This window comes from Stenella coeruleoalba (genome assembly GCF_951394435.1).
Source record: "Stenella coeruleoalba genome assembly, chromosome: 3".
NCBI lineage: Eukaryota > Metazoa > Chordata > Mammalia > Artiodactyla > Delphinidae > Stenella > Stenella coeruleoalba.
The window spans coordinates 31482926-31507827 of NC_137148.1; the positions used below are offsets into that span (position 1 = coordinate 31482926).

The 24902-nt window shown below is 43.6% G+C and overlaps 1 protein-coding gene across 1 annotated transcript in view; it reads left to right on the forward strand.

Moving 5' to 3' along the window:
* EGFLAM (EGF like, fibronectin type III and laminin G domains) overlaps nt 1-24902 on the forward strand; it is a 173406-nt gene that overhangs the window by 81422 nt on the left and 67082 nt on the right. The window contains exon 7 of the mRNA XM_079915676.1: nt 3368-3534. Coding sequence (XP_079771802.1) covers nt 3368-3534 — 167 coding nt within the window. The remainder of the gene's footprint in view (nt 1-3367; nt 3535-24902) is intronic.

Consider the following 24902-nt stretch of genomic DNA (forward strand, 5'->3'; position numbering starts at 1 on the left):
TTCCTCTTCAAAGAAATGGGGGGGGGTGTTTAATATTAGTATCTACTGTATAGAGTAATTGTGAGAAGTAAATGAGTTAAACTATTAGAACAATGCTTGATACGCATTGAAGAACATGATAAATGATAGCTATTATTAGTTATTAACAAAACCTCTCCACTCCAGTTAGGCCATTTGCCTAACTGGAGGCCATTGTCCCCCAGCCACGCACAAACATTCCTAAACTTCATTTTGTAGTTCTTATTACCTGGAAAGCTCTCCTTTCTCCCTCCAACTAGGAAGTCCATATAGAACAGCACTGGCCAATAGTAAATGCAAGCCTCTATGAAATTTTAAGTTTTTTGATAGGGGTATTTAAAGGGTAGTAAGAAACAAGTGAAATTAATTTCAATAAGAAGTATTTTTAACTCACTGAATCCAACATATCATCATTTCAACATGTAATCAATATAAATATTAATATTTTACACTTAAAAAAAATCCATCGTACACTTTACACTCACAGCACATCCCAACTCAGACAAGCCGCATTTCAAGTACTGACTAGCCACGTGCGCTAGTGCTGCTGCATTGCAGCTCATGGGTGTAGAGTGAGCAGGTGGCCAGGGGTTGGCTGCCAGCTCTGTGAGGTGGGTACATCCCTCACATAATGGCTAATCCATGCTGAGCGTGTACAGTGTGATGCTGGTACCGAACCAAACTTGGGTCTGCTTGCCGGAGCGCAGGAAAGCCGACCTCCTGACACCGGGTTGTGGTGGAGGAAAGTGCAGCGTTCATTGCGGGGCACCAAGCATGGAGTCCAGGTAGCTAGTGCTTAAAAGATCCGAACTCCCCGAAGGCTTTCAGGGAGAGGTTTTTAAAGGCATAAGGGAAGGGGATTGTGGATGTGTGATCAGCTCATGGACACTCCTCTGATTGGTTGGTGGTGAGATAATCGTGAGTCAATATCATCAACCTTCTGGTTCCAACCAGAACCATGTGTCTCTGAGCAGCAGACAGTTAACTTCTTCCACCTGGTGGGTGTTTCAGTTTCTGCAAAACAGCTCAAAAGATGTGGCTCAGAATATTATCTATAGCCCTTGAGGAGGCACTAAAGGTCCTTGACTTTGTTGAATGGCTAAACTATTATTATTTTGTCTTGTTTGACGTTATTTTTTCCTTTCTGCACTTTCTCATTTTTCTGATTAAATTTATTCTTTGACTAAAGTTTTTCTACAGGCAAAAGGCAGGCTGAGGACATTGGGAAGAGGGGGCTCCTGTTCTGGGAGGGCCCCATAGGGTCCTGCTCAGTTACATTGCCAGGCACTGTGCTGGGATACAGAACTGATTTCTCCTTTATGACAGCCCTCTTAAGTAGGTACTTTTATCACCCCATTTTACGGATGAGAAACTAAGACTTAAAGAGGTGAAATAGCAGCTAGTGAGCGATAGAGGCAGGATTTGAACAGCTCAGCCCAGATCCAGAGTTTGTTCTCTTACCCCCTGTATGCTGTCCCCCAGATGGAAGCTGGACTTTTTTTTTTTTTTTAATCCTTTTATTATTCTTTTTTAACAAACGGCCCCAGGGATAGGGGCCAGGGGAGGGGGGAGGAGGGGAAGCAAGGCCCCAGCCCCACAACCCTTCCCCACCCACCCCTTTCCCCCTTATATATTTATAATCTCTATACAAGCCCCAGGAGGTGGGGACAAAGGGCGCTCCCTCAGCGGGGTGGGGGCAATCCAGGCTCCTGTGCCCTTCGGGACGGCCCTTCTCAAGAAGGTGGTCCCGTCCGCTCCCAGGGCTTCGGCGTCCAGCGCAGGGCATCCGGTGGGGAGGCCTGCTGGTAGAGGTCGATGCGCTGGCTGCGGAAGACTCCACTGTAGGTGGAAGGTGGGACCTTGAGATGGGAATTGAGGCCAGAGAAAGACCTTCCAGCTGGAGGAGTACGTGATGACCCAGGTCCCCCACGGTTGCTGTTCAGTTTTCGATAATCCTGGAATGGCTTTAGTTCTACTGGGTGCAGCTCTGCTCGCCCCAAGCTAGGGCCGAAGGGCCTGGCAGGTGAAGGCAGCGCCCGCATAGCAGGAGCAGGCGGGGGCCGCACATCCAGGCTGGGGGGCCGCAGAGCAGGGCCCACAGGTAACAGAGAAAGGGGGGGGTCAGGCAGGAGGTGGCGCTGGTGGCAGGGAGCCGCAGTTCACCACAGGCAGCTGTGAATCCACCGTGGGGGGAAGCATCTGCTGGGAAGGGGCCCCGTAGGGGAGGAAGCCACTTTGGCCGCCAGGTTGCAGAGGAGAATAAAGATCTGAAGGGGATGGCAGATCCTGTCGCACCTGCAGCAAGGGTAGGTCTGGCAAAGGGCTGGGGCAGAAAGCTGGAGGGTGGAGGAAGGAAGGTGGAAGGTAGAGAACTCCTCCAGCTGGCAACTCCCCCAGCTCTGTTGCTTGCAGTGTGGAGAAATCCAGAAATTGGCCCTTGACAGCTACCCCAGAGGGCAGTGCCGAGGGGCTGTGATCTGCAAGGGTGCAATGAGGGTGTCCCTGGGCAGAAACCTCCGTCGTTGGGGTATACCTGAGAGGCTGTGGCTCCCCCTGAAACCTGAGAAATGGGAGGCCCGGGGCTGCCATAGAAGACCTCAGGGTACAAGCATTGGCCTGATGAGCTGGTCTCTGGGCCACAGTGCCCGGAACCCAGGTGCTTGCATTGTGGCTCAGCTGAGGCAGAGACACTGAGGAACAGCTCTCAGTCTCGGGTGATGGGAATGGCCTCAGTGACTGATCCCATTAGCTCCTTCTCTGCTTTTAAACTGTCTCCCACCACTAGGCACAAGTCCGAGTCCATGTGAACATTCGGCAAGTTGGCACACTTGTAGTTTTGTGAAGAGTAAGAATGGCCGTGCTACAGAATCTTGTGGGGTTTTCCCATGGCAGTTCACGCAATTAGTCACCCTAGAACATTTATATTTGTTTATTTTGTGAACAGATTGTGCATAGATGGAATCTGTGCTCTCCTGACCCCTGGGAATGGGAACTATCAGGGGAAGGCTTGTTTACGAAACATCTGGAAGGCAGAGTCCCTCAAACCGAATTCCTACGTGGGGATCTTTTTACCACAGTCAAGGCCATGCAAGGAAAAGCGGGTGATCTTTAAACAGTGCTTAAAACTGGCCCTAAAAAGGATCTACTTTCTTTTATTGGCAAGGGCTTAAAAATCATGACCTGGCATTTCAAATCCAGATCACTTTTAGATGGGAAATGTTCACTCATTTTGATAAGTCTTGCTTGCAGAATTCAAACGCTGTTAGCTTACATAGCCAGCAAGCTTTCCTTCCCTCTGCTGTAACTGAACTACTGCTTCTCATTCTGTTTTGTTTTTTAATCAACAAAGGCCAGATTTTGACAAGAGTTGGACCTTAATCCAAGAGCAGCTCCAGATGGATTCCATGGTCATCAAGGGCCTCGATCCGGACACCAGCTACCAGTTTGCCGTGAGGGCCGTGAACCCCCACGGTCTCAGCCCCCGTAGTCAGCCCAGTGACACCATCCGAACCGCCCGTGAGTACTGCGGTCCTTCTGAAGGACAGACAGAAGTAGCTGCGTGGCTGGGATTGCCTCCTGAGGACCCACTTGACGGGGTTGCTTAGCGCCCCGCAAAAGGGCAGTCTGGAAGGGGGTGTCCTCAGCCTTTCCTGCTGTGCTTTTCCCAGGTCTTTGGAAGTTAGAGGCCCTCCACAGGGCCAGGCTGCTTCTTTCTTTGTACAGGAGGTCAGCAGAAGGCTCATTTTTGCATTATCCTTAGGGAGTTTGAGGTCAGTTTTCTTTCATGGGTACAAAACAGATCACATACCAAGGTGATGTGCAGCCCCTGCCCCTTTCCATCTTTTGGACAAAATGGGTTCAGCTTAGCATCACAGGAGAAAAAATGCTGCTCCCAGACCCTTCAGGGTTATTCTTCACCGGCAAATCAAGGACGCTAAAGTAAAATCAGCCCCTCTGAAGGATGGTGAAGGAGAATCCAAGTTGCTAACATGCCGATGTGTAGCTGGGGGTCTGTAGCATAGGCTCTGTCATAGTGCCTCTCTGGGGGCCTTGGGGAAGCTTGGGCCAGTTCGTCAAACCATCTGGAATTTTGTGAAAAGTCAGATTCAGATTGTGGTCTGGGGTTTCAGAAGCTCCCACACGATTCAAGAACTATATTTCGATTGCTTACTCCACCTTGCCAATCTGGCTTAGAAACCTTTGTCTTTTGGAAGCGGGAGGTACATGGACACAAACCTAGAACCCAGTGTCGTGGGGAGATCTCAGAACTGAACTGTTGACACTTCTTTTGTTTGAAAACTGTAATCTTTTCAATTTTGCCAGTAAATTCCTCCAGATTCTTGTGTCTGAAGAGCCCCATTACCATCCCTGGGTCTCTTCAGCCAGGAAAGGAGCTCTCAGAAAAGAAGCCTAGTTAGCACTGCCAGAGGCTTGCCTTGGCCAGCACAGAGCCCTGCGTTCATTCCTTAGCTGGTCCTTCTAAACTCCTCCCCTCTGCTTCACAGCAGCCCTACAGCTGACTTCCCTGCCCACCTGCTCTTTCCAGGGGTGGAGATTCACCAAGTTCCCTAAGTCCTAGGAATTTTGGCTCTTCTAAAACCAGCCCTTACCCTAACCTTGAATGTTAGGATTCCATCCTTCAAATTGAATTGTTGCGGAATATGGGGATGTAGTGAGTCCACACCACCACCACCGCCCCCCCACACACACACCTACATACACAGTAACTACCATCACCCAACAATTGTTTCACTGCTCTTCTTTAGAATTTAGAAGCTACAACTCCCCATTCATGTGGCAAGGGATGAAGCTCCTTCTTTCTAGAAGAAATGTTAACAATTTTATTTCAAATCAAAGGAGGGCCACCTTCCACTCTTGCTGGATGAGATCTACTCTGTAATCTTTGGTTAAGCTTTGTGATGCGTGGCCAAAAAATGGGGCAACAGTAGCTGAGGCAGGCCTCAGGATCTGACTGTGTTTTGAAACACGTTAGTTTGTCTTTTTGTATTATAAACCGAGCAGGCACTCTGTGCTGTGTGCCTACCCAACCTTCCCCAACACCGAACTCCTCCGCTCCCATTTTGTGAGCTGCCCCATGTTCACTTCTTTCCTTCTATCCCCTAGTATCTCCTTCTCCACAGAGGCAAGAAAGTGCAAAAAGGATGAGCTCTAACACCTCAGCCAGCCCTGGACGTAGATGTGGAGACTGGAGTCAGGGGAGGGGGCGTGGAGGGGCATCTCTTGAACTTTTTCTTTTTAAACTGAAACACTAGTCTGGTCTTGGAGTTTCTGAGAATTATTTCCCCTTTGGTAGATGCCAGCTCTGTGAATTAAGTGGGATAAGGTATGTGAAAGTGCTTTTCAGATATGTAACATGTTGTTCCAGTTGGTCTCCTTTGTGAAGTAAAATTTATCCTTTCAAAGTAATTGTGTGCAGGGGATGTGGCTGATTCAGTGAAAACTCTCAATTATGAAATATTCTTAAATAAGTCAGATTTAACTGTTTATATATATATGGTTACTCAAATCAGGGTAACAGAAATAGAATTTATTAGATAGCCTGTTTCGTGAATATATAAGAATGTGCTGTCATTGGCATTTCCATTGTGATTTTTTGGCCATGATCATTTCTAATGTTTTAGAAAAACCTGCATTCTGGCAAATTCACACTTCTTATTCTGCTCTTTGTCTAGACTATTATTCTACCTCCAAAACCCACTTTTCCATATATAAAAATGCCTAATTACCAAATAGCCCTTATTGGAATTATAATAAATTCTGAACATCAGAGCTACCGTTGGGAAAGGCTCCTACGAGCCGGCCGCATCTCGAGCACTTACCTGGGAAACCCCTGTGCCAGAGGAATTGTATCCCTTTTTTTAAAAAATAGATTTTTAAAAATTGAGTCTTTGAAAGATTACATATTTTCCCAAGAATAATCATTGTAAAGGCAGGATTTGAACTTGGGTTTGGCTGACTGCTAAACCACTTCCCTGAGTGAGGTTCAAATTAAAGAATGTTCTTCTTCTAGTGCGACATGGCATGAGAAAGGTAAGGTTCGCAGTTAAATAAAGTACAGGGGACAGTCCTTGTAGAATCTATGGACTAAGGAAGTTCTGACAGCACAGAACAAGAATTTTAAGAATTTTTTTTCTTTTAAAACCTGTAAGGCGTATTGCACCTACCAAAAGGTGAGTAAAACTTACTTACAGGTCTGAAATGCTACCAGCAAGCATCAGTGTAGCCCTGGTGGTTTACAGCTGGTAGCCCTTGTGACTGGTTAGACCCAAGCCAAGAAGTTGTGAAATATTTTGAACACTTCCTGAAGGAATTTGTGAGATGAGCATTTCTACATGTTGGGCTCCCCCTTTCTCCTAATTCCTACTCCTCGCAACCTCCGGGTCCTTCCTTCATGGATGTTTTGTGGGTTGATGCTCCCTGAAGCGTGAACCTCAGGACAGTTGTCAAGTGCACTACCAAGGTGCAGCGGGCTCGATGGGAACCCTCGGATCGCACCCCAGACACTGCCGCTCGCTGAGCTCCTCCGTCACCTGTTTTAGACTTGCATCCACCTCCTTTCATAAAAAGTATAACACATCACCTCTAGTTACTCACAGAGCATTGACTTCCCCTGGACCTATTAGCGCCCGACCCTGTTAGCAGACCTCGGGTGCTCTGTGTCTGTAGTTACTGAAAGCCAGGGCCCAGTGTTTTCCTTAATTGGTGCTCAGCCTGAGTGAGGAAGAGGGTTTTGATGGCTTCGCCGGGGAATTGTGAGGTGTGTTCAATGTCCACATCGTACCTCAGCTCCATAACCTTACAGGTAGAAAGGGAAGGAAAAATGAAGATGTTTTAGTGTCCAGATCCTCTGCTGAGAACTAGATCATTTCAGACCTTGACTAATAAAGACGCTACCCTGTATTGACTCCCATCCTCTCAGCAGAGATCTTCCACACATGTCAGCACCTCTTCTCTTCCTCTAAGGAAATACGAGAAAGACAAAGATCACGATTCCTCATTCTTTACCCCATTCTACTCTACTTTTTTTCTTCCAGAAAGAAATGCCAACAGCATTATAATTTGCCTATTATTCCATGGCATTCTATTTTCCCTTGGTTGATCTTATAAATTAGCCAATCAGAACGGGACTGGTGGAGCCTCACGAACACAGGGGCACGTATGTGGCTTTGTAGTAAGACACGTATTCGCCCCGTCTGGTGGTCGCTTATCCTCTGGGATCCAAGCTTAGCTTGATCAAGAAGGATGGAACAAGTAATAAGGGATATGAATTGTAAATAATAGAAATGGCAGAAGTCATGTGTTTTCTTTCTTTTTCCCAAAAACAAATGAAATGAAATGAAAAATCACTCATATGTGTAACCCTCTCTAGGATTACATAACCTTCCCTGGGTATGGAACTTGGTCCTACACCCTAAAGCATTTAATTTCTCGTGTTCTAGCCTCATGATATAAGCAGAGAAAGAACCAGTAAGTTTTTCACTGAAGTGAAATTGGTATCCTCAGGGAAGTCCCCAGTAGAAGGTGTTCTTTTGTTCCCAGCAAAAGTCATTTTGCTCCTTTCTGCCTGAGGGCTTTTGTACCTGCTGTTTCCTCTACTTGGAACTCTCTCTCCCCAATCTTTCTATGTCCCTATGACCTCCCTCCCTTTCTTCTTTTATATCATAGCTCAGATGTCACTTCCCCAGACAGGCTCCCCTAAACTTCACACAGTGTCTCCTCAGCCCGTTCCCAGCTTTGCTATGGCCCTTGCACTGCCTGAAACTCTTTACTTATCTGTCTCCCCCCTTCAGTATAAGCTCCATACTGGAGTTGGATCGACCCATTCAAGGTTGTGTTCCTAACACCCTGTACAAAGTAGGCTCTCAATAAAATATTGATTGAGTGCATGAATGACTGAATGCGACTTCACAAGCCAAGAACCTGTGACTGCTTTGGTGGCTGGATAACTTTCTACTGCTACTGTCTGGGAAGTTTGAAGAGAAGATGTGAGGAGAAAGTTGGCCTAGAGACCCACCAGGTCAAAATTAGGTTTGCCCATTGGCAAGGTTTATAGGCAAAGTCGAGCTCCCAGAATTGCAATGAGACACAAGTAAGAACAAATTAGAGTGAAAGAGGGAGAGAAGAAGGAAGGAAGGAAGGAAGGAAGGAAGGAAAGGAGGAAGGGAGGGAAGGAGAAAGCAAACACAGGGAGTTTAAGTTCAAGGCAGTAAGGACGGAAAAGAGGCCTTTGAGAGAGCTTTCAGTGATCAATAGAGTTCCATTTGCTAATAAGAGGTTGAGGAAGGGAAAGACATTTCCCAACTCTTTCGAATCAAGCCCTTATTTTACCACTGTGTTCTTTTTTTTAAAATTTTTCCATTATGAAGTATGATCATTTTTATAATTGAAAAGATGATGGATCTGAAGACTTAGGAAGCTGGTTAAGGATATTATTACACTGATACTTTCCATTTTCCTATTAGCAGTAAATTTTTGAAACCCTTATTTCGTTTTGAATTTTATTTTTTTTTATACAGCAGGTCCTTATTAGTCATCAATTTTATACACATCAGTGTATACATGTCAATCCCAATTGCCCAATTCATCACACCACCACCACCACCCACAGCTGCTTTCTCCCTTGGTGTCCATAGGTTTGTTCTCTATATCTGTGTCTCAATTTCTGCCCTGCAAAACGGTTCATCTGTACCATTTTTCTAGGTTCCACATATATGCGTTAATATTTGTTTTTGTCTTTCTGACTTAATTCACTCTGTATGACAGTCTCTATATCCATCCACATCTCTACAAATGATCCAATTTTGTTTCTTTTTATGGCTGAGGAATATTCCATTGTATATATGTACCACATCTTCTTTATCCATTCGTCTGTTGATGGGCATTTAGGTTGCTTCCATGACCTGGCTATTGTAAATAGTGCTGCAATAAACATTGGGGTGCATGTGTCTTTTTGAATTATGGTTTTCTCTGGGTATATGCCCAGTAGTGGGATTGCTGGATCATATGGTAGTTCTATTTTTAGTTTTTTAAGGAACCTGCATACTGTTCTCCATAGTGGCTGTATCAATTTACATTCCCACCAACAGTGCAAGAGGGTTCCCTTTTCTCCACACCCTCTCCAGCATTTGTTGTTTGTAGATTTTCTGATGATGCCCATTCTAACCAGTGTGAACTGATACCTCATTGTAGTTTTGATTTGCATTTCTCTAATAATTAGTGATGTTGAGCAGCTTTTCATGTGCTTCTTGGCCATCTGTATGTCTTCTTTGGAGAAATTTCTATTTAGGTCTTCTGCCAATTTTTTGATTGGGTTGTTTCCTTTATAATATTGAGCTGCATGAGCTGTTTATATATTTTGGTGATGAATCCTTTGTCCATTGATTCATTTGCAAATATTTTCTCCCATTCTGAGGGTTTTCTTTTTGTCTTGTTTGTAGTTTCCTTTGCTTTGCAAAAGCTTTTACATTTCATTAGGTCCCATTTGTTTATTTTTGTTTTTATTTCCACTACTCTAGTAGGTGGATCAAAAAAGATCTTGCTGTGATTTATGTCAAAGAGTGTTCTTTCTCTGTTTTCCTCTAAGAGTTTTATAGTGTCCAGGCTTACATTTAGGTCTCTAATCCATTTTGAGTTTATTTTTGTGTATGGTGTTAGGGAGTGTTCTAATTTCATTCTTTTACATGTAGCTGTCTAGTTTTCCCAGCACCACTTATTGAAGAGACTGTCTTTTCTCCATTGTATATCTTTGCTTCCTTTGTCATAGATTAGTTGACCATAGGTGCATGGGTTTATCTCTGGGCTTTCTATCCTGTTCCATTGATCTATGTTTCTGTTTTTGTGCCAGTACCATATTGTCTTGATTACTGTAGCTTTGTAGTATAGTCTGAAGTCAGGGAGTCTGATTTCTCCAGCTCCGTATTTTTTCCCTCAAGACTGCTTTGACTCTTTGGGGTCTTTTGTGTCGCCATACAAATTTTAAGATTTTTTGTTCTAGTTCTGTAAAAAAAATGCCATTGTTAATTTGATAAGGATTACATTGAATCTGTAGATTGCTTTGGGTAGTATAGTCATTTTCACAATATTGATTCTTCCAATCCAAGAACATGGTATACCTCTCCTTCTGTTTGTATCATCTTTACTTTCTTTCATCAGTGTCTTATAGTTTTCTGCATACAGGTCTTTTGTCTCCCTGGGTAGGTTTATTCCTAGGTATTTTCTTCTTTTTGTTGCAATGGTAAATGTACTCCTGTGTTCTTTCTTGATCATTAGAATAAACTTTAACATTTCCATGCTAAGTTAGAGTACATTTTCCCTCTGGTCCTCATGAGTCTAATTATGGTCTCAGATCCTTAGAGATTGTGTAGGGAGGTGCGAGAGGTGTTTGGTTGGAGTTTGGTCTTTGACCTACTCTTCTCCCCACAATCCATTTTCTTCAACAGTTTCTGAAACTTCCTCTTCTGCTGAGCTGAGACAACCCTCCTTGACCCCAATCAATCAAATTTCTACAGTAAACCTGATTCCATGATGTTCTTTGCCTCCCCCACTACCCCATCCCCCTTTTCTTGTCTCTGCGGTCCTGCTTACTCAGACATTGCTCTGTTCAGCTGTTGTTGGGTGTGTATCTGTTTATGTCCTTTTGTCATACAAGTGTCCATGTGTGAATCTGACCTAGTTTTGCTCTGAGATTTGGACCCTTGTTTTAAATTGCCTGCCTCTCCAGAGACCAGCTTGGCGTGGCTGGGTCTCCTGGTTTCTCATATGTGTAGCCACAAAATAGATTTCCTTTATCCCCAGTCACTAGGAAGGGCCCCTATTTGGTGGCAGTGCCCTGAACTGCCTGCAGCTGTGAGCAGAGGAGAAGCAAGTGGGGGCAGAAGGCAGTGGCATCCCTAGGGGTGGGAGGAACATTCAGGCAGGGACTGGAAGTAGCTTCTTCCAAAATCCCTGTGACTTATCATCACCCTCCTGCAGCTTCCATACAACCTGCTGCCTCCTTTGGTCCATGTCTGTGGAAAGTCCTTGGCAACCCTTGAAACCTTCTTACTGCCCCCAAACACAGTACCTTTGGACAGGGCAGAATCTGGCAGCCATGGCTGCGCCTGGAGAGCTGTCTTCTTGGACAGACACAAAGGGATAATAACCTTGTTGTGAGACCTTCTTGGAAAGTCACTTAATCTCCCTGGGCCTCAGTATCCTCATCTCTAAAATGGGCACAGTAATGTCTGAGGCAGGTGATATTTTCTACTTCTCAAGATTATTTTGAGGAAAATACATGTGAAACAAAGATTATGATGTCAGTCCACTTATCAAGATGAAGGAGAGGTTGATACTCGTTTCCTCACATAGTTACTGAAGGATGGTATAATTGACCTGGGTGACCACCAGCTGGTCTATTGCTTTTTCTTTATGACTCTGTGCCCTGAGCTGTGCTCTTGGGACTTGAAGTCATTAGAATGTTAGATTTTAGGAACCAAGGGTCAGGAGCGAAAACTTCCCTGACAGAAGTGGAAGAACAGAAGAGACCACATGAGTTAAGTCAAGTAGAATCATTAGGATGGCTTTTGGTTGGTTGGTTAGTTTTAAAAGACTGCAGATTTAGAAGACATCAGAGAATTAGAACTGCTAGGCACAATGAACTACACTAACAATATAATTTCACGTCTCTCACCGCTCAAGGACACCCTGGATTCAGGCAAAGAGAAAAACAAAACCCTGCAGTTATAGTACTGTACCTCTAGTTTTTGTTTGTTTGATTTTAACCTTCCAAAAACTAGACTTTTACTTAGACAGGGTCAGCAGCTTTTTCTGCAAAGTGCAAGATAGTAAATATTTTGGGACTTTTGTGTCACCTTTGCTGTTGTAGCGTGAAAGCAGCCATAGACAATAAATAATGTGTATGACCGTGTTCCAATAAAACTTTATCAATGGACACAAAAAGTTGCATTTCATATAATTTCTACGTGTCACAAAGGATGATTCCCTTTTTAACCTTTTTCAGCTATTTAAGAATATAAAAACCCTTCTTAACTTGTATACTGTGAAAAATGATTAAAGAAGACAATTTAGGTAATACAAACAAACTTAAACATTTCATGAAGTAAGCAGTGTCCATTCTCAAAGGACCAGAGGACTGCAAAATGAGGCAGGAGGCGGGAAGCTTTTATAGGATAAAGAATGAGGAACAAGGAAGAAAAAAGCAGAAAATGAAGAGAGAAGAAGGACATGAGTACAGAGCTCAGAGTTGCCTTGGCATCTGGAGACTGGCTGACTGGATACAGGCAGATCTCGAGACACTGCTGGTTGGGTTGCAGACTATCATGGTAAAGCAAGTAATCACGATAACTCGAGTCACAGGAATCTTTTGGTTTCCCAGTGCATATAAAAGTTATGTTTACACAGTATTGTAATCTATTAAGTATGCAAAGGACATTATCTCTAAAAAAAAACAATTTAAGTACCTTAATTAAAAAATACTTTACTGTTAAAAAATGCTAGTCATCAATTTGAGCCTGCAGTGAGTTGTAATCTTTCTGCTGGTGAAGGGTCTTGCCTCGGTGTCGATGGCTGCTGCCTGATCAGGCTGGTGGTGGCTGAGGCAATGTCTTAACATAAGACACAATGAAGTTTGCAGCATTGATTGACTGTTCTTTTCACGGTCGATTTCTCTGTAGCATGCAAAGCTATATGATGGCATTTTACCCACAGCAGAACTTCTTTCAAAATTGGAGTCAATCCTCTCAAACCCTGCGGCTACTTTATCAGCTAAGTTTATGTAATATTTAAAAAATTTTAAACATCTTTATTGGAGTATAATTGCTTTACAATGGTGTGCTAGTTTCTGCTGTATAACAAAGTGAATCAGCTGTACGTATCCATATATCCCCATATCTCCTCCCTCTTGCATCTCCCTCCCACCCTCCCTATCCCACCCCTCTAGGTGGTCACAAAGCACCAAGCTGATCTCCCTGTGCTATGCGGCTGCTTCCCACTAGCTATCTATTTTACATTTGGGAGTGTATATATGTCCATGTCACTCTCTCACTTTGTCCCAGCTTACCCTTCCCCCTCCCTGTGTCCTCAAGTTCATTCTCTACGTCTGCATCTTTATTCCTGTCCTGCCCCTAGGTTCTTCAGAACCTTTTTTTTTTAGATTCCATATATATGTGTCAGCATATGGTATTTGTTTTTCTCTTTCTGACGTACTTTTCTCTGCATGACACACTCTGGGTCCATCCACTTCACTACAAATAACTCAATTTTGTTTCTTTTTATGGCAGAGTAATATTCCATTGTATATATGTGCCACATCTTCTTTATCCATTCATCTGCTGATTCTTTGTTGTCATTTCAACAATTTTCACAGCATCTTCATCAGGAATAGATTCCATCTCAAGAAATCACTTTCTTTGTTCATCCATAAGAAGCAGCTCCTCATCAGTTAAAGTTTTATCATGAGACTGCAGTAATTTAGCCACATCTTCAGGCTCTACATCTAATTCTAGTTCTCTTGCTAATTTTACCACTTCTGCATTTACTTCCTCCACCGAAGTCTTGAACCCCTCAAAGTCATCCATGAGGGTTGGAATCAACTTCTTCCAAACTCCTGTGAATGTGGATAGTTTGACCTCTTCCCATGAATCATGAATGTTCTTAATGACATCTAGGGTGGTGAATCTTTTCTAGAAGGTTTTCAATTTACTTTGCCCAGATCCATCAGAGAAATCACTATCTATGGCAGGTAGAGCCTCACAATATGTATTTCTTAAATAATAAAACAAGTCAAAGTAACTTTTTAATCCATGGGCTGCAGAATGAATGCTATGTTAGCAGGCATGAAACAACATTAATCTTTTTTTTTTTATAAAGAGACAATGAAATGTATTGATTGTTAGGAATGAAATAAATAGGGAGGGAGGTGCCGCTGTGTTATGTAAATTGCCCACCACTCTATACACTGGCAGCAGCTCTCCAGTTCAGGGTTTGTGCTTGTTTGTATTCACAGATGTGCCCATATTGTGTCTTTTCTAATACTTTGTCATCCCATGACTTTGAGCTTGTAAATGGCTTCCTGTGTTCCTTAGGATGAGACGAGAACTGCTTAAAATCATGTACAAACCTGACTGGACAGACCCGCACTTATCCCCAACCCCCCAGTCCAGTTCACACTATTTTGGAAACAACATTAATCTTGTCCATCTCCATCAGAGCTCTTGGGTGACCAGGTGCATTGTCAGTGAGCAGTAATATTTTGAAAGGAATCTTTTTTTTTTTTTTCTTCTGAGCAGTAAGTCTCAACAGTGGGCTTAAAATATTTAGTAAACCATGTTGTCAGCAGATGTGCTGTCATCTGGGCTTTGTTGTTCCATTTATAGAGCACAGGCAGAGTTGATTCAGCACAATTCTTAAGGGCCCTAGGATTTCCAGAATGATAAATGAGCATTGGCTTCAACTTCAAGTCACCAGCTGCATTAACCCCTGAAAAGGGAGTCAGCCTGCCCTTTGAAGCTTTGAAGCCAGGCATTGACTTCTCTTCTCTAGCTATGAAGCTCCTAGATGGCATCTTCTTCCAATATAAGGCTGTTTCGTCTACATTGAGTATCTGTTGTTTAGTGTAGTCACTTTCATTAATGACCTGAGCTAGATCTTCTGGATAACTTGCTGCAGCTTCTATATCAACACCTTCTGCTTCACCTTGCACTTTGATGTTATGGAGACGGCTTCTTTCTGTAAACCTCATGAACTAACCTCTGCTATCTTCAGATTTTTCTTCTGCAGCTTCCTCACCTCTCAGCCTTGTTCTGGATTCGGCTTTGACCTAAGGGAATGTTGTGGCTGGTTTGATCTTCTCTCCAGACCACTAGAACTTTCTCCACATCAGCAATAACACTGTTTTGCTTTATCATTTGTGTGTTCATTGGAGTAGCACTTTTAATGTCCTTCAAGAACTTTTCTTTTGATTCACAACTTGGCTGCCCGTTTGGCACAAGAGGCCTGGCTTTGGGCTTATCTCAGCTTTAGACATGGCTTTCTCACTAAGCTCAATCATTTCTAGCTTTTGATTTAAAGCGAGAGACATGTGACTCTTCCTTTCACTTGAACACTTTGAGACTATTGTAGGTTTATTAATTGGCCTAATCTCACTGTTGTGTCTCGGGAAATAGGGAGGCTGAGGGAAAGGAGAGAGGTGGGGGAACAGCTGGTCAGTGGAGCAGTCAGAACACACACACCTATCGATTAAGTTCACCGTCTTACATGGGCACAATTCGTGACCACCCCCCATTACAATAGTAACATCAAAGACCACTGATCACCATAACAAGTATAATAATAATGAAAAACTTTAAAAGATTGCAAGATATGTCAAAATGTGACACAGAGATACGAAGTGAGAAAATGCTGTTGGAAAAATGGTGGCAATAGACTTGCTCGGCGCAGGGTTGCCACAAACCTTCAATTTGTAAAAAATGCAATATCTGCAAAATGCAATAAAGTGAAGCACAACAAAGCGAGGTGTGCCTGTAGGCTGTATTTTTGGTTGAGTGGAACGTTTTCAGGGACATGAAAGTTTTGGTTTACTGATGTGGCAACCCTGGCAGAAGCGGCTTCATCTTGGGCCTAGAAATGAATATATTTCACCAGTACAAGAACAGGTGGTCTTCCAGATTTGGCCTGTGAGATGTAGTTTGTTGACCTCTGTAGTACATTGCTGGGGCTTATCTCCCAAATTTTAGGAGATTCTCCAGGAAGTCTGGGAAATCCTCTCTTTGGTAGTAATTTTGTCAAAATTGGAAGGAAACAATTAGTGCATACTAAGGAAATCGTCCCCTTAATAGAAATCCCTGCCATTTAATTTTCACATGAATGTTCTGAAATAAATAAGAGACCTGGAGAGCCTGCAACCTAACTATATTCAGACAGGTTTGTACTGCTGTTAACAGAGAGAGAGAGAGAGAGGAGAGAGAAGAGGCATTGCTTGGTGTTACTCCAGGGGCTTGGGCTGGGCCTGTAAATTGGCGAGCTTCGTGGATTTGTAAATCTTTAGAACGTAAGATGAAAAAGCGAACAGGAAGAGGAAGAAATCATTTGGTTCACTCCTCGCCTAGACAAGTCTGCATTTTAAATGTGCAGTTTGTGCGTATGCATAATTTCAAGTGTGACTTTACACTCAGGTGCCCTCCAAGGGAACCGCTCCATTGACTTGCTGACGCCACGATGCCTGTAACGCTGAGGAACACTCATTTGTGCAACTTTATTGGTTCTAAAGGGAGTGGTTCACTTTGCTGCTTAAATACCTGCTACCTATTAATTGCTCTTCTGAGACCTTTATACACCCTGCGTTACCATACGTTTACTTATCATCGTTGCACCGATATCTTACCGCCTCTGGTAAAAATCTTTCGTATGGATGAAAGACTAAAACAAATGATAGGAAAACGTAATTTTCTAAAGAAATGGCACTCACGGTGCTCTAGTTTCAACTGGAGCATCTCTTTGATCGGTCAGCTAGTGTTTCGCAGCCACACGGTGAATATGCTATTTATTCACTCCATCTCGATGGATTTTTAAACGTTAGCATATTGAAGTAATACACAAATAGTCTTAACTATTTTTCCTTTTGTTTCCTCCTACTTGCTTATTATTCGTTTTGTTCTCCTTCCTTTATACTCATCATTTCATGGTTAATCTTTTCTGCTCTTTGGAGCACTTCTTGCTCGTCCACAATTCTCCATTGGGATTGTTTCTTAGCATCTAAATCCCTGAGTCACTTAGGTGCTCTGATGAGGAAGGAGGGCTGCATTCGTGGTTTGGCACAGAGAAGGGGGTGTAGGAAATCAGCTTGACCCAGTGACAGACGTGTGGGAGGGACACCGTGCACACTGGCTGAGTCTGGTGGATCTCGTCTGATTATGCAACCACATAGGAGACAGATTTGCGCAAGTAAGAAGCAACGAAGGGAGAAAAGGTGACTTTTCTCATGATCTCAGGTGTCACTAGGCTCCCAGCGGGGAGCAGGGGCTCATGCAGTTGGGTAATTTGAAGTGAGTTTAGCGAAGGGACTATTTGCAAAAGTTTGAGTAGATGTAAGGAAACCAAGAGGGGGCAATTCAGTGTCTGGAGACAGACAGGGAGGGCAAGTGCTGCGACCTTCACACACGTGTCCCGTGACAACCACCTGGGGAGGAAGTAGGAGAACCAACACTCTGACTCTTTTCCTCCCTCCTCCACTCCCCTCCTGGGGCCTCTGGCTGGACAGACACAGTGGGAAGCCAGACAAGTCTGCCACCCAGGGCCCAGGGCAGAGGTGAATCAGAGGGAGGAATCTCCCATAAGAAGTAATAGGATCATCTCCTATGATAAAACGATGGTGCCTTTTGGTGGATTGCAAGAATATTGATTATCTTTGGTCTTTCGCTCTCAGAGAGCACAGATCTTATCTCGTTCATCTTTGCCTATTTAGCTTTGTTGACTGAAAAAAAAATGTACAACGTGAGAGTTATGAGTTAAGTTTTATTTGGGGCAAAGTGAGGACTATAGCCTGGGAGACAGCATTTCAGATAACTCTGAGAAACTGCTCCAAAGAGGTAAGCGGGGGAGGTCAGTATACATGTGATTCTGGTGAAGGGGGAGTACATGCAACCAAGCGCGTACTTTTTGCAGAAGGCTACTGCTAACCTCATGAAGGTTACTGCTGGTCACGAGGAGCAGACGTCACCTTGAAGGATTTTAGTGCTTTTCTAGATACGAGGAGATGCAAGAATGGGGCTCATCAAATTTTCTCCTGAGAATATCTAACTAACTGAAGGACTTTTCTGCCAGGTTTTCTCGGAGCACAGAGTGCCTCATTCCTGATCTCCAGCCTGAACTCCTTTCAGGGGTTATTGAAGGTCAGAGGCTGCAGCAGCTCGTGATTTAATCCTCGTAGAGATAGACGGCAAGTGCCAATTCGTAGCTGGCAACTTATTTCCTTGAACATAGGAGATGATGAGGTCTCCCAGCTAATATTCGTTTACTGAGGGTTTGTAAACTCATGGAGCTGGAAAGGACCACCTCCACATTCAACACATGAGGGAACTGAGGCCCAGAATACCCCAGCGGCCCTCTCAAGGTCACTCAGTGGCAGATCCTGGGCAAGAACCCAGTTTGGTGATCGCTTTGTTTTCAACTTGATTCCTAATGTTAGTGGGATTCCTATTTTCTAAAGAATCAGTTTCTCAAGTTATTTTATGATATCTCCGTTTCCTCTTTCAAACAAATATTTCATGCCCACTATGTGCCAGGTACTGTTTCAGATGCTGGGGATTCAGCCGTGAACAAAGCAGACGAAAGGAATCCCTGACCTCACAGACCTTACGTTCTAGTCAGGGCAGACAGAAGGTGAACAGATAAAGTTAAACATGTCAATAGTGTGTCAGGTGGTGAAAGGGCTGTGGAGAATAATGAAACAAGGAAGGGGATGGGCAGTCAGAGAAAGCCTCCTGAGAAGGTGACATCTGAGTAAGGACGGGGTGATAAACCTGGATCAATAGATCTATCATCTGTCCATCCCCCCGGGGGGAGAGCTCTCCAGGTAAACGCTGAGGCCTTGTTACAGGAGCATCCTGGGCTGTTTATAGAAGAGCAGGGCTGCCTGTGTGGCTGGGTTAGGGGGATGTGAGGTAGAAGATGAGGTCAGAGAGGGAGGTCACAGTCGGTGGAGGCTGATTAGGACCTTGGAGACCAGTGGAGGCCATTGGACTTTGCTTTTTCTCGGAAAGAGATGGGAAGACTGGGAGAGTTGGGAGGCAGGATGGGCTTGACCAGAGGGGCAAAAAGACCTTACTTAGGTTTCAACAAAATCACTCCTCACTGGTACGTGAAAGAAGGACTGTAGCTGGGCAAAGGCAAGAGCAGGGAGACTGATTAATGAAACCTCTGCAATAATCCCAAAGCAGAAATAGCTTTATTGTTGTCTCTAGATAGTAAAAGTAAACCATACTTATTATTAGAAAAAAAAAAGAACAACATATAAAATGCAAAACAAAAATAATCAAGATGAAAATTATCTCTAATCTCAGCATCCAAACATAACCACTATTAACATTTTGGTATATCATCATCCAGAATTTTTAAAACTCCAGTATGAGATCATAGAACATATACTTTTTCTGTATAACAAAATACTGTATACATCTTTAAATATAGATTAATATAGATCTACATCATTAATGTTAGTGACCACAGTATATATCATTGTAAATCTCTACCATTTATTTAACTAATTTTTTATTGATGGGCTTTTACATTGTTTCACTATTATATACAAAACTGGGCCACTTGATGGTTCCCTTACTTACCTTTTGGCTTGTCCAAGTTTGCATTTACCCCTTTGATATCTCTGTGAAGGAGGGCGGGTCAGGACTTTCAGTTTTCTCTCCCTAATGTTTATCCACGGGTAGACCAATGTGTGCAGCCAAGTTGCACTACGGATGGCATTTGAAGCCCAACTCTCTTCCTGCTATTCTAACCATTATTAAATGTTTTGATAGTATCCGTACTAAAGCGTGGTGTTCATACACACTTTTGAGACAAAATCTTAAAGAAGAATCACCTGCCGTAAGGATGAAACTATCTAGTTTTGAAGCTTAGGTCTCATATTGGAGGTTTTGGTGGTTCCAGCTTCCCCTTCCCACCTGCATGGAGGGTCATTAGTGTTGCCATCTAACTCCAACCGTACCATTTACCATATTTTAAAAGGTAAATGTATGTCCACTTTGGCCCAGTGAAATGTTTCTCCCATCAGTAGTCTTGATCACGTGGTCATGGTGGGATTCCAGAGACCCGCAGATTCTGAGGATCACAAGCAGTAGGGAATGACCAACTGCTCCTCGGGAGGAAGGACGAAGACGGATCCCCAGGTGATGGTAGTTCACAAGTCACCCAGCAGATGGCGATAGTTCACAGACTTTCAGAGCCCGAAGAGCCCTTTAGAATCAGTTTGGAGTCCCTTGTGGTGGTTGAGATGAGGACAAAACAGAGAGGTTCCATTATGTTGCCTCAGACGACTGACTTCTTCCGTGGTTAACTAGTCCCACCAAAATGGGGGAGGGCAGCTAATTTTAGATTTTAGTTCTTGCAATGGAAAGAAAAGTTCACAGGCAGAAACTGAAGTCGCTTCAGTGATCTGAGACGTTTATAATATCTTACTTCTAATCAGTGCTGAGCCCTAATGGTAAAAAGAACTGATACAATAAATTTATCTCTAAAATAAAATGAAATAAAGGGCTGCGAAATTCAGAAAGAATTTAAGCAATGAAAAACAGAAGAGTGAGAGAGAAGAAAAACTGCAAATGACTGGAAGTTAAGTCAGGCCAAATTTTTGATTGTTTTTGCATCAGACATCACCACTGGTAATTATTTACATTAATCTGGAAAATGTTTTGGTGATGCTCAAGAAAGTAAAGAATTTAGTTTCTGAGTCTACAGTGATTATTTCTCTTGTTTAAACATTCATTTGCCAATTCATTTTTTTAAATAAATGTATTTATTTATTTATTTTTAATTTTGGGTCTTTGTTGCTGCATGTGGGCTTTACCTAGTTGAGGTGAGCGGGGACTACTCTTTGTTGCCGTGCTGTGGGCTTCTCATTGCTGTGGCTTCTCTTGTTGCGGAGCAGGGGCTCTAGGCACGCGGGCTTCAGTAGTTGTGGCAGGTGGCCTCAGTAGTTGTGGCTCGCAGGCTCTAGAGCTCAGGTTCAGTAGTTGTGGTGCACGGGCTTAGTTGCTCCGCGGCATGTGGGATCCTCCCGGACCAGGGCTCGAACCCGTGTCCCCTACGTTGGTAGGTGGATTCTTAACTACTGTGCCACCAGGGAATTCCTGCCAATTCATTTTTTAAAATGTGTATTTAATACCAATGATATGCCAGGCAGTTTCTGGGTGCTGGGTTCTTAGCAGTAAGTAAGATAGACAGTCTCTGTCTATCTTAGCAGTAAGTAAGATAGACAGTCTCTTAGCAGTAAGTAAGATAGACAGTCTCTGTCAACGTTCAGCCTTCATGGAGCTTATATGTGGGAGAATCAGTCTCAGTAAATAAGTAGATAATAAAATAAATACTTACTACATTATCCTACATAAATAATATACCTTTAATGTTAAGTGTTAAGAGGAAAAGAGATGGGGTGAGAGGGCATAGAGGATGCAGGAGCTGCTGTTTGGAATAGGTTACCAAGGAAGCCTTCTCTTAAAAAGAGGTTTGAGCAGAGTCCCTCCTTGTGGGGGGGAGCAGCAAGTGCAAAGGTCCTGGGGTGAGAGCAGCCTTGGGATATTCTACAAACAGTAAGAAATATGGTAAGTGAGACGAATGTTAGGAAATGAGGTCAGAAAGGTAGCCAGAGGCCAGGGGTCAGATCATGTCCAGTCTTGTAGGTTCTGGTGAGGACTTTGGATTTTATTCCAAGTTAGTTGCAAAGATCTTGAAGTGTTTCGAGCAGCAGAATGATCTGATCTGATCTACATTTTGAACATGATCACTATGGCTATGGTGTGTGGACCCCAGCAGAGAGGAAGGGAGATGAATAGAGAGGCAATATATTGTTCGAAGGAGAATATATATGAAAAGAAAAGGTAGAGAGCCAAACCAAAATCATGGAGTTTTGGAACCAGCAGGTTGTTTAAGGACCTAGCCAAACTTCCACAATTTTCTGATAAGGAGCTGAGCTATCACCAGATTATATGACTAGTTCTAGGTCACAGTTAGTTGCCGTGAGTGTTAGATTCACAGGACTCTCTGTCCAGGATTCCTGGCATTTCCTACCCTCCTCTCTGTGCAGAGACACCACTTGCCTGCGTGGTTGGGCCCTTCCGTGTAAGAGCAGTGCCACTTCTTACCGTCTGATGCTTAATTTCTCACCCATCTTCTGGATGCCTGTAGCTCCTTTTTTAGAGCAGGGGGACTGTTGTCTCCATGGTCCCAGGTGCAGACATTGCACGTGAGTTTCCTGAGACGCTTCTTCCGTTGCAAGGCTTTATGTCTTTCAGCCAGAAGTGCTGGGATTCCTTCTCTTCTCTTGGTGCTTCCAAGAACACCTTCTGACCCTGAACACATTCTGGGTCCTGCTGCACACCCCCCAGTGGAAATCCTGTGCTTAGACCGTTAGCATTCTGTGCAGTCAGACCGTGGTCTACAGGGACCTTGTTGTAAACCTGATGGAGATTAAGAATCTGTAGGGAGATCTTCTGTTGCAATGGGCTATTATTTGGGGCACCATAGGGTATAGTTCTCAACTGAGGGTGATTTTGCCCCCTACAGGGCTCTTGGCAGCCCCTGGAGGCATGTTTGGCTGTCTCAGTTGGGGGGAAGGTGCTCCTGGCATCTTGCGGGGAAAGGCCAGGGATGCTGCGAAACAGCCGACAACACACAGAACCCCACCGTCACAACGCACACACACACACACACACACCAAAAAGTGATCCAGCCCCATATGTCAGTAGTGCCGAGGCTGAGAAATCCTATTACAAGACAAAAATAAAATTAGAAAATCTAAGCCTTGCTCAAAATAAAATGGCAATCAGGCTGGAAAATTAACTGACATTCAAAAAATCAACTCAAGTGAAGACTTTTTCTCAAACTTTTTTGGACTGCAGCACACAGTAAGAATATACAATTTGTACTGCAGCCCAGAGCACACAAACACATCTAGAAATACATGTGTGTATGTGCAGATGTCTCATCGAACAATACTCACCGATGCTAAATTCAGAGCTTTATATTTTCATCCATTTGGTTCCATTTTTGAAAACTGTGGTCAGGCCCCAGTGAGTTATTTTTACTCGCCACTAATGGGTTTTAAATGTGCAGCTAGAATAATACTGAATCAGATATATAAGGAAATTGAATAGTTTCATATAAATGACATATCAGCACTGAACGGCATAGAGTGAGGGTGGATTCTGTATAGAAGCCCCCAAAAGGGCCAGCCACTAATTCCACAAAGAGTTATTTTTGCCACACGCTTGTCAGAGTTGAGCCAGTCCTTGTTTTCCAGGGTTCAGGATCCAATCCAGTGAACAGACACGTGGCGTGCGCTATACGGAGGTGCTCTGCACGTGGGGAAGGGGAGCGATGGATTTTGTGGGTGTGGGAACTGAGAGGTGGGTTGGCAAAGATGCCACAGTGAGGTCACACTGGGCATGGCTGGGAAGAATCGAGTGGGATTTCTCCAAAGGGTCAGAGGAATAGGAACAGGAGAATCCAGGCAGAAGGATTTCTGGGTTGAGTGATGAGGGAGATCTTCAAGGGTATGAAGGAGGCCAAAAGATACAGGGGTGCAGAGGGAGAAAGTAGAACCTCCCCTGCACCCCGTGTTGGGTAATGTAAAACCAGCTTCATTAGCGTGTTGCTCTCCTGCCCCTCCTTGTTTACAGGATAAAGGCCACACTCCATGGCTCAACGTTCAGTATCTTCCATGGTCTAGCCCCAGCCAACCGCTCTCCCTTACCACTCTTGACTTCACAGCATGAGGCCTCCATCCCGGCAGAAGGATCCCAGCTACACCCGCTGTGCCCAGGAGGCTGCCTGCTCTGTCACTTCCTTCTCTTCCCTTGCTCAGCAGATTCTAGGTGGTATCTTCTCAAGGTGTAGGTTTCAAAACCCTGCAGAAATTCTTCCCTTAGAAAGCGACCCATGGCAATTCCGCTGGATAATTCCATGCAGTGAATTCTCAGCGTTGGCATTTCATGATTTTCTGTCTGATGAAGAAAAGTTTGTGAGCCTTCAGTGCTTGGAAACTCTCAGGGCACCCCGGCTCCACCTCGACTCTGTGTGTCTTGGTTTTATCAATATGCCACAATGTCTACTGACAATGAGAACAGATTACTCTTGTTTTCATTCATTTTGAAAAGGTTTCTTGGGCACAACTAACCTCATGACCCAGAGAGAGGCTGGCTTGCTTCTGTCACAGGCTCTTTATGGAGTTTTCGATTAATTGTTGGGCAGGATTGTGGGTCGGATTGAGGATCAAAGTCAGACTGCCTTCCCTGATTTAAGACTGGCTCTGCTCCCATGACGATATTCACAAAGTAGGAGTTGTTTTCATCATGATGGGACATCCCCAGCTTAGTTATCACCCACAGTCTTGTCCACAATATGGCTGTCTTCTGGGGCCATGCAGGCTTTGGGAATGTGAGTTTACTCAAGACATTGGAATGTATTTTTTTCTTCCAGTTTTATTGAGATGTAATTGACATACAACACTGTGTAAGTTTAAGGTGTGAGGCATAATGATTTGCCTCACATACCTCGTGAAAAGATTATCACAATAAGTTTAGTGAACATCTATCATCTCATACAGACACAAAATATAAATTTAAAAAAGTAGAAAAAATTTTCTTTGTGATGAGAACTCAGGACTTAACGCTCTTACTAACTTTCATATATGACATCCAGCAGTGTTCATTAGATTTATCATATTGTCCATCACATCCCTCGTACTTATTTATCTTATTTGTACAAACTGGAAGTTTGTACACTTTGATTGCCTTTATCCAGGTCCCCCTCCCTCAGTCCCCACCTCTGATAACACAGTTCTGATCTCTTTTTCTATGAGTTTGTTTGTTTGTTTGTGTTTGAAGTGAAATTGACCTACAACACTATGTTAGTTCCTCACACACCATAGGGACTCCACACGTCTAGTTATGATGTGTCACCATACAAAAATGTTACCTGACCTAGAAGGTATTATGCTAAATGAAATACGTCAGACAGAGAAAAACAGTTACTGTCTGACTTACATGCAGAATCTAAAAATCAAAAACAAACGAACAAACATAACAAAACAGAGTTGTAGATACAGAGAACACACAAGTGGTTTCCAGAGGGGAGGGGGA